Below are 9,503 nucleotides of genomic sequence, written 5' to 3' on the forward strand. Positions count from 1 at the left end.
GCCAGAGGCCCTGTCGTCATTAGTCGTCATTATTCTGCGCCGGAAGACCCTGTCTTCGGGATTCTGTTCCCGGAACCGTGGAATCCCGGGCTATGAATCGCAAGAGACAACTCCTAGCGTCGGAGGCCTTTGGAGTGAAGCGGCGGCGGGCGCCGGGGCCCGTGAGAGCGGATCCTCTGAGGGCGGGCGCAGGTAACCATGACAACCCGGGCGCGGCGGGCCCGAGGGTACCGACCCTTGGAGGAGGACCCAGGGTAGGTAACCATGGCGACCCGGTTGCGGGGCAGCGGGCTGGCCGAGGGCTGGGGCGTCCGATCCCGGCCGGCGGCCTCTCCGCGGTCCCCGCACGCACCGACCTGACCCCGCGCTCCCCGACAGGGTCCGCGCGCGAGGCGGTCCGGGAGCTCGTCCAGCTGTTCCCCCGGGGGCTGTTCGAGGACGCGCTGCCGCCCATCGCGCTGAGGAGCCAAGTGTACAGTCTCCTGCCGGACAGGACGGTGGCCGACCTGCAGCTGGTGAGGAGCGCCCGGGAGACCTCAGCGGCCCCCTCCCGGCCCGCAGCCTCCAGGGCACTCGCCGAGTCCCCCGTCACTGCCCACCAACCCCCTCGGCAGGCAGGCGTTAGGCCAAGGCGGATGCAGAGCAGCTCCCGGGCGGTGGGAGCATTGGAGGTGTGGACCTGCGGGCAGACGTCAGGTCCCACAGGTCTCTCTGTGCTGTTCCCATCTGACTGGGAAAGGTTAAAGAGCACCGGTGTGCTGGAGGTCGCTCCTGAAGGCCTCGGTAGCAGAATGAGTGAGGGGGAGATGCGTCTAGTGTGAACTCCCAGCTTGTCCCAGGGACCGACTAGTGGATCGAATGGAGGAAGGAAGCACCCGGTGGTTGGCTGAGTTGGAGCTGATGGATACATCCATGTACTAGACAGTTGGCCATGACGGCTGCAGATCATTCTAGGCCCTTCCATACACAAGTAAAAGTCATGAGGTGGAATGAGATCCTTAGGGAGAGCAGAGGAGCGCCTTAACCTTGTAACCAGGTTTAGAAGGTGATGGAAGCCGGGGCTGTCTCTCTTCAGACAAGAACACACGGTGCGTAGGTACACAGTGTTTAAACTGCGAAGGAGTGCTTCACAGGATCCTTGGAGACAAGGCTTACGGATCACATTCACCTCCCAGTTAAATCCAGTGGACAGATTTCAGTTTCTATTTTATTAGAACTCTTCACAAACCACTGCCTGAGTCAAAGGTTTTAAACACCATGAAAGCCTTGCTGCTGCCGGCTTCCTCTCCACGCTTCCTTCTCAGCATCCTTCACAGGGTCCTCCTGCTTAGCTTTGCCCGAACATTGTTATGGGGTTTCTGACCCCTGGGAATAGACTGCAGACTCAAATCCAATTATATTTGAAAGATTTATTGATGAAGGCTAGCAGGACGACAATCTCTGAGCTAAACTTGAGATTGCCATTCCTTTGTTCTGGTTTTTTTTTTTTTTTTTTTTTTTTGAGACAGGGTTTCTCTATATTCACTCTGGCTGTCCTGGAACTCAGAGATCTGCCTGTCACTGCCTCTCGATTTGCTGGGATTAAAGACCTGAGCCACCACAGCTTGGAGATTGCCATTCGAAGGGGAAGTGAGGGAAGGGTTTTTAAAGGTGAAAAACACAAGAAGAACTTTAGTATCTGCACAGCAAGCCAGGAGCTGTTCTGCTCTGCCCAGATTGCAGAGTCAGGGCCACTGACAGATAGTCCTTGACTGTCTGTGTAAGCAGAGACAGAAGCCAAAGGTCAATCAGTCATAACAAGTAGGTAGTCATGCCATCCATTTCTGAATGGGGGGGGGGTGTCACTGAGTCAGGGTTACTGGGAACTTTTTCCAGGAACTGGACACAGACAAATGGCTAGTGGGTACCAATATGGATGCCTAGCTTAAAATGGAGTTTCTTTATCCAGCACAACATCAATAAATTATTTTGGGCCGCCGGGCGGTGGTGGCGCATGCCTTTAATCCCAGCACTCGGGAGGCAGAGGCAGGCGGATCTCTGTGAGTTCGAGGCCAGCCTGGTCTACGGCGCGAGATCCAGGAAAGGCGCAAAGCTACACAGAGAAACCCTGTCTCGAAAAACCAAAAAAAAAAAAAAAAAAAAAAAAAAAAAAAAATTATTTTGGGCCAGTGAGATGGCCCAGAGGGTAAAGGGTGCTCCTCGGCGGCCCACCTGAGTTCCATCTCTGGTACCCGTGTGGTGGAGGACTGCACCCCACAATTGCCCTCTGACCTCCTCATGCAGGCCACGGCACTTGCTCCTCACAGAACACACTTTTTTTTTTTTTTCAAAAATCTATAGGAATTGCATGAGAGAAATACAAACATGTTCACACAACTTAAAGTTTTGTTTTTTTTTTTTTTTTTTTTTGGTTTTTCGAGACAGGGTTTCTCTGTGTAGCTTTGCGCCTTTCCTGGAACTCACTTGGTAGCCCAGGCTGGCCTCGAACTCACAGAGATCCGCCGGCCTCTGCCTCCCGAGTGCTGGGATTAAAGGCATGCGCCACCACCGCCCGGCAAGTTTTGTTTTGTTTTAAAACATGGTTTTAATTTGTAGCCCAGACTGCCTTAAACCTGAGATCTACTTCAGTCTCCCTGGTGCTGGGATTTCAGGAGCCCACCATGACACTTAACCGTTGGTTTTTGAGTTGTTTGGCGCAGGGTTTCACGTACCTCAGGCTGGCCTGGAGCTCACTTGAGTAGTTGAAGATGACCTTGAACTCTGATTCTCTTGCCTCTACTTCCTAAGTGCTGGGGTTACTGGTGTGCACCACCATATAGGGCTTGCACCTGCCTTTAAAACATTTACAAAAAAAATACTCATGTAGGCAAACTATAGACCATGATCAGCTCCCTCCATAAATCTGACCGCTGTAACTGTCCGTTGTGTGTGTGTTCTATGTATACTATATGTGTGTGTATGTTCATCAAGAACAGCTTGATTTCATGAATTTTTTGATAGTGAGATCATACTGTATGTCTTACATTCTGTTCTTGTTGCTATAAGAACATGCCAGAGGCTGTGTAGTCTACATTAGAAACAGCAGAATTCATTTCTTACAGCTGTAAAAGCGGACACAGTGTCTGCTGAGGGTTGGCTCTCCCTGCTTCCAAGACTGTGTTGTCACTGTGTCCTCAGTGGCAGAGAGGAGGACTGGGCAACTCTCCGGAGCCTCTTATCATCAGGGCTTTAGTTCATGAGGATGTGGCCCTCAAGGCATACCTTCCAGGGGCCCTGCTCCTTACTGCCATCATTTTGTGGTGTTGGTGCTGGACATCGTAAGGATTTCTGCCATGTATTAATTACCCAGTTTCGGCAATCTGAAGAACAGACTACAACACTATTTATTCAATTCTTGTTGAATTGGCTGGATATTTTTAAGATTATTCCAAGTTTTTTGTAACCATAGTTAATCCACTTTTATAGGTTTCCATATAATCAGCCTATTCCAATTTGTTTATTCTTGTGAAACGAATGTATTTTTGATTAAATTATGAATTTCATCTAAGCTTTAAAATTATATTTTCATCAGTGATGTGTTAGAAGCATCTTCCTACCTCATTTGTGATCCTCTTTGTCTGGGGTTAGTAAGAGCTGTGCCCCATACCCCAGACTTCTGTTACTATGCTCTTACTGGCTCTCTGGCTTATGTGACTTTGTGACCAGAGAATATACACAAGATGGCGATGACCCCATGCATGGCCTGTTTTGCTAAATGTTATATATGTGTATTTGAAAAAAATTATTCAATTACTAATCTCTCTAGCTGAGGTTATAATTGAAATGCTCTGTTTCTTCATTGATTATTTATTCCTTTGTTCTGTATATTTATGAGAATTGGATTCATATACTCCTGTGATTTTTTTTTTTGGATTTGTTATTGGCTCTTTTTATTTATTTCTTTTTTTTACATTTGTGTGTGTGCGTATATGGAAGTCAGAAGATAACTAGAGGGAATCTATTCTCTCCTTGGGGAAGGGAGGGTTAAACTCAGGTCAGCAGGCTTGGAGGCAGAGTCATCTCGCCAGCCCTGTCACCAGCTCTTAAAGTCCTTATCTTTATCATCTCTTGTTGCTTTCTCCTGGAACTCAAATTAAATAGACGTTGATCTTCTCTTTGAACCTTTAAGTGCCTTTAAGGCACTTCCGTGGTCAGTATTTTTGGATCTCATATTATTGTATTGAACAGTTTATAATCTCCCTTAGGTTAGTAATTTGTTTAAAAAGATGTATTTTACTTGTTTGTGGCTCTGTGTGTGTGTGTGTGTGTGTGTGTGTGTGTGTGTGTGTGTACACGTGTACATGTACATGTGTGTGTGCCCTCAGAGGCCAGAAGAGGGCACTGGATCCCTGGAGCTGGGGAGTTACAGGTGGTTGTGAGCCACCAGACATGGTAACTGAACTTGGGTGCTCTGCAGAAGCAGCAAATATTACCCACTGAGCGTCTCCCCAGCCCCAGATTAACAGATCTCATCCAGATGTAGTAATGTATTCCACACAGTCACTGAGGTCTTCACTCACTGACTTCATGTCTCAGTTTTAAATTCTCTGCTGGGACTTCTTATTTTGTTTTGTTTTTGAGACAGAGTCTCATTATGCAGCCCTGGAAGACCTGGAACTCACTGTGTAGACCAGGTTACCCTTGAACTCAAAGATCCACTTGCCTCTCCCTCTGAGTGCTGGGATTAAAGGTGTGTGCCACCATAACTGGCTAGGATGTGTTTAAACCTTCACCTTTTTTTCCCTAAAGATTATTTTGTATTTTATTATTATTTTTGGCCATGTATAGTGGCATATGTCTTTAATCCCACCACTCTGGGGGCAGAGGTAGGTGGATCTCTAGGTTTGAGGCCAACCTGGGCTACATACTGATATCCTATTTCCAAATTATTTATTTACTTATTGTGCATTTGTCTGTGTGTGCATATGCCATGGTGCATGTGGGGAAGTCAGAGGATAGCTTGTGGGGTTAAGTTCTCTCTCCCACCATGTGGATCCCAGGGGCTGGACTCGGGTTCTCAGGTTCTGCAGCAGCAACCTTACCCACTGAGCCGTCTTCCAGCCCTAAGCTTGCTTTGTCTTCTTATCCTTGCCTACTAGTAGTTTCTCAGCCTGGCTTTTTGTGTTTCAGCATTAGTGGCATAATTGGTTTTGTTTTGTTTTTTGTTTTTTTGTTTTAATTTTGAATAAGATAGTCTTTTATACTTAACAAAGTTGTGTGTCCTGCTAGGGTGTGACATGGTGATTTCATATGTTCTTACAGTGTGTAGTCACCAGGTTGAGAAAAATCAGTATTTCCATTTCCATTTATCATTTACTCATGTCAAGAACCTTAAAACACCTCTCTTTTAGTTCTTTCTAAAATGCCTAATAAATTATATATTATGTAATCGGATGTTTCTTTCCTACCTGCCTGTTCCCAAATACCTGGCAGCTGCTTCCTGAATAATTGACTCGGAGGCTTATTGTTACTTATAAATGCTTGGTCGATAGCTCAGGCTTGTTACTAGCTGACTCTTACACTTAAATTAACCCATATTTCTATTTTGTTTTGCCGTGTGGCTCTTGGCTTGTTACCTCATTTTCTACATGTCCTACTTGCCCAGGCCTCTCCTGACTCTGCCCCTCTTCCTCCCATCATTCTCTCTGCTTCAGGCTGTCTCACCCAATCTCTTCTTGCCCTGCTATCGGCCAGTCAGTTTTTTATTAACAATGAGCATAATCTACAGCAATATTAGCCAGGTTCTGTGGTTCAGGTCTATAACTCTGGCCCTCAGAAGACTGAGTCAGAAGGATCCCAGTGGGTGACAGAGAAACTGTGTTTCAAATACAAAACAAAACAAACAGCCCAAAGCATCATGAAGTATAGTAAGTATACTCACCCCTCTGTGCTTTGAGAAGACACATTCCTGCTACATAGCGGTATAATTAAAGATGGCCCTTTTGATAATCCCGTGGTTGCATGTCTTCTGAGCTTTGCTTTGTGTGTGCCAAGTTATTTTTGTCCATGTGCTGGGCAGATTTGCTCAGATCGGCAAACGCCCCTCGGTGTTTCCTCTCTCTCTGAGTCTTTGTTTGCTCTACTCTATCTGGTAATTCCTCTGATCTTGTGGACTTTTTAATGTTTAAGCAAAACTTTTTTTTGTCGTTTTGAGACAAGGTCTCACTTTGTAGCTCTGTCTAGCCTGGAATTTAGCTCTGTAGACCAGGCTGACCTCAAACTCACAGAGGTCCACCTGCCTCTGTCTCCGAGTGCTGGGATTAAAAGCGTGCCCTATACCTTCATCACTGTTTAATGTAGTGAGCGATAAGGTCTTAGAAAATGTTTATAGTGATTGTTTCACAACTCATAAGGCTGACATGTGAGAGGTAGGTGACTCGTTGGGAAAGGCTGCTGGATGGTCTACCTGAATGTCTCCATTCATGGTAAATGTCCTAATCCCACCACACGCACACACACACACACACACACACACACACACACACACACGCACACACACACACACGGGCAGTTGGACTCCCTGCCCCAGTGCTCAGCTTGTCTTACCATGTCTTTCTTTCCACTCTCATCTCTGGGACAGAAGGAGCTTCAAGAGCGGGGAGAGATCAAGATCATCCAGCTAGGCTTTGACTTGGATGCCCATGGAATTATCTTCACTGAAGACTACAAGACCAGAGTATGTGTGTGTGTGTGTGTGTGTGTGTGTGTGTGTGTGAGAGAGAGAGAGAGAGAGAGAGAGAGAGAGAGAGAGAGAGAGAGAGAGAGAGAGAGATGGGCAGGGAAGTTGGGCATAAAAATAACAAAAGGACCATCATCTCTAGCCTACATCTCATAAACAGGGCACAGAGCTCTGGTAAGTGGTAGGATAGGGGGAGGGAGAGGAGGAAGCATGGGGAGGAAGTAGGGGAAAGGGTTTGAGAAGTGGAAGGACCCGGGGAGAGGAGTCAGGAAGAGGATGCTGTCCTGGGGATGAAGTGGGTAGAGGAGCACAGTGGAGGGTGGGGTCACGCTGGTCACAGGCATCAACTCTGCTTCCAGGTCCTCAAGGCCTGCGATGGCCGGCCATGTGCCGGGGCGGTGCAGAAGTTCCTGGCCTCGGTGCTGCCAGCCTGTGGGGACCTTAGTTTCCAGCAGGACCAGATGACACAGACGTATGGCTTCAGAGATCCGGAGATCACGTGAGACGTGGTGGGGTCAATAGGTCAAGCCTCTGCAGCTCCATTCTTTCTGCCCTCCCGTCTCTCTCCTTCTCAGTGAGCTGCCTTTTCTGTTTAGTGTCGTGTGCTTCAGGAGGACAGGCCTTGGGGAGAGCCTTGGAGTGGAGGTTGGCAGAGCTAGAGGCTTCCAGATACTGAGCCCTAGCAGGAGTACTGACCAAGGTCTCAGCACAAAAGGATTCTGGGGCACCACACCTAAGTCTGGCCTCCTGCTTCCTAACTTACTGATCTCCCCTGGGAAGTGGTAGGGGCTGAGTGGAGAGAGTTTATAGATTATGGCGGGCCCTGAGAGGACCCTCCCTCCTCAGGCACATCTCAGGGCCTGTGGTCAGGGAAGCCTCCCAAGGAAGCTGTTTAATCAACAAGCAGTTATCACAGAGGAACGGGGCTGGCTTGATGAGTACCGCTGTGCAGGCCTGAGGACCTGTGAGCTCCAGTCCCACAACCACATAAACTGAGCACAGCGGGTATCTGTAACCCCAGTGCTGAAGGGGCAGAGGCAAGTGGATCCCTGAAGCTCATTGGTCAGCAAAGTGTAGCCAAACCAATGAGCTCCAGTTCAGTGAGAGACATTATCTTAACAAAACAAGGTCAAGCCAGGCATGGTGGCTCACACCTTTAATCCCAGCATTTAGTGAGCAGAGGCAGGTGGATCTCTGAGTTCAGCTTGTTCAACATAGTGAGTTCCAGGACAGCCAGGGCTACATAGAGAGACACTGTCTCAAAAAAATAAAAGGGGGAATGGGGCTGGAGAGATGGCTCAGTGGTTAAGAGCACTGGCTGCTTTCCTAGAGGTCCTGAGTTCGATTCCTACCACTCACAAAATGGCTCACACCATCTGTAACTCCAATCTCAGGGGATCTAATGCCCTCTTCTGGCCTCCACAGACACTGCATGCATGTGGTATACATGTAGTCAAAACACCTGCACGCCTACAACAAAAATGTTTTAAAAAAGGTTGAGGGTGATTGCACATACTTGATGTAAACCCGTGGCCTCCATGTGCTTGTGTGTGTGTGTGTGTGTGTGTGTGTGTGTGCGCGCACACACACACACACACACACGAGGTTACACACACACACACACACACACACACACACACACACACACACACGAGGTTACAGAGAAGAAAATGCAGAGGGATGCTCAGGCAGGCAGGGATGGTGGAGCCGGCAGGGTAAGTGGGCCCCGCCTTGGGTTGCCTGTTTCTGGACACTTAGTGTCCCCACGCCAGCGGTCGGGGTGCAGTTCTCAGAGCTGGCTGCATCGTCCTGGCCTCCCTTCCACCACCTGCAGGTACCTGGTGAATGCTGGTGTCCTCACCGTCCGAGATGCTGGGAGCTGGTGGCTGGCCGTGCCTGGGGCTGGGAGATTCATTAAGTGCTTTGTTAAAGGTATGGTGTCTACTGCACAAGTCCTCAGTACCTCAAGAACACCTTTTGGGGGTCTTTAGGTCTCCATGTCTGACTCACCTCTTCCTTTCCCTGGGCCACCTCTCCTCCAGGGCGCCAGGCTGTACTCAGCATGGTACGAAAGGCCAAGTACCGGGAGCTTCTCCTGTCGGAGCTCCTGGGCCGTAGACCCCCTTCAGCAGTGCGGCTCGGCCTTGCCTACCATGTGCACGACCTCATTGGAGCCCAGCTGGTGGACTGGTGAGTCCTGAATCTCAGGAAAGTTGCAGTGGCCCAAGGTTGGGTGTCCCCGGTCATTCTTCATTCACTAGTGAGGCCCGGTTCCTCTCATCTTTTCTGGGACTCAGGCGCACACTGTGCTAAGTTCTGAGTGTTCACACTTTGGGCCTAGGCAGCTGACTCCAGTCTTGTTTTTCTCTTACACAGTGTTCCCACCAGTTCTGGAACCCTCCTTCGCCTGCCAGATACGTGAGGAGTCGGCTCTTGGACTCTTCAACTCACTGAGTGGGGTTCCTGGAAGCGCTGCCCCAGGGTGGCTGAGCGGGTCACCAGGATGGGCGCCAGGCTCTGCTGCTGCAAGCTGGGGCTCCGACCTGAGCTGGGCTGTGTGCACAGCAGCTCTGCGCTTCTGTGGGTGGGGAGCCAGGAGCCATGCCAGGGGGATAGGAAGGTGGGGTTGCCGGGGATACTGGTGAAGGGAGCAGAAAGCTCTGCCCTCTGTGTCTGATTGAAATTGCCAAATAAAATAGTGTGCCTGTGCTTCTTCTCGGCTCCTTTGTCTAGTGGGACATGTGTGCAGGTGTCTTTGTGGATAGGGTGAAGCCACAGTTAGGGC

General features: G+C 49.2%; 1 protein-coding gene across 2 annotated transcripts; it reads left to right on the forward strand.

The window, feature by feature from the left end:
* The first annotated feature begins 17 nt into the window (after window positions 1–17).
* Window positions 18–9,427, forward strand: Stk19 (serine/threonine kinase 19). 2 transcript variants are annotated; one of them, XM_052744246.1, is made up of 7 exons: window positions 18–192; window positions 379–515; window positions 6,623–6,715; window positions 7,078–7,217; window positions 8,553–8,650; window positions 8,761–8,908; window positions 9,095–9,427. In XM_052744246.1, exons 1-7 carry the CDS (start codon window positions 93–95, stop codon window positions 9,138–9,140), a joined length of 762 nt encoding a protein of 253 aa, XP_052600206.1. In that variant the 5' UTR covers window positions 18–92; the 3' UTR covers window positions 9,141–9,427. The 2 variants fall into 2 exon arrangements, with proteins under 2 accessions (XP_052600206.1, XP_052600205.1); XM_052744245.1 differs by having other exon boundaries at window positions 25–192; window positions 6,620–6,715.
* The last annotated feature ends 76 nt before the right edge of the window (window positions 9,428–9,503 follow it).

This window comes from Peromyscus californicus, unplaced genomic scaffold (assembly GCF_007827085.1).
Source record: "Peromyscus californicus insignis strain IS unplaced genomic scaffold, ASM782708v3 Scaffold_19__1_contigs__length_69161282, whole genome shotgun sequence".
NCBI lineage: Eukaryota > Metazoa > Chordata > Mammalia > Rodentia > Cricetidae > Peromyscus > Peromyscus californicus.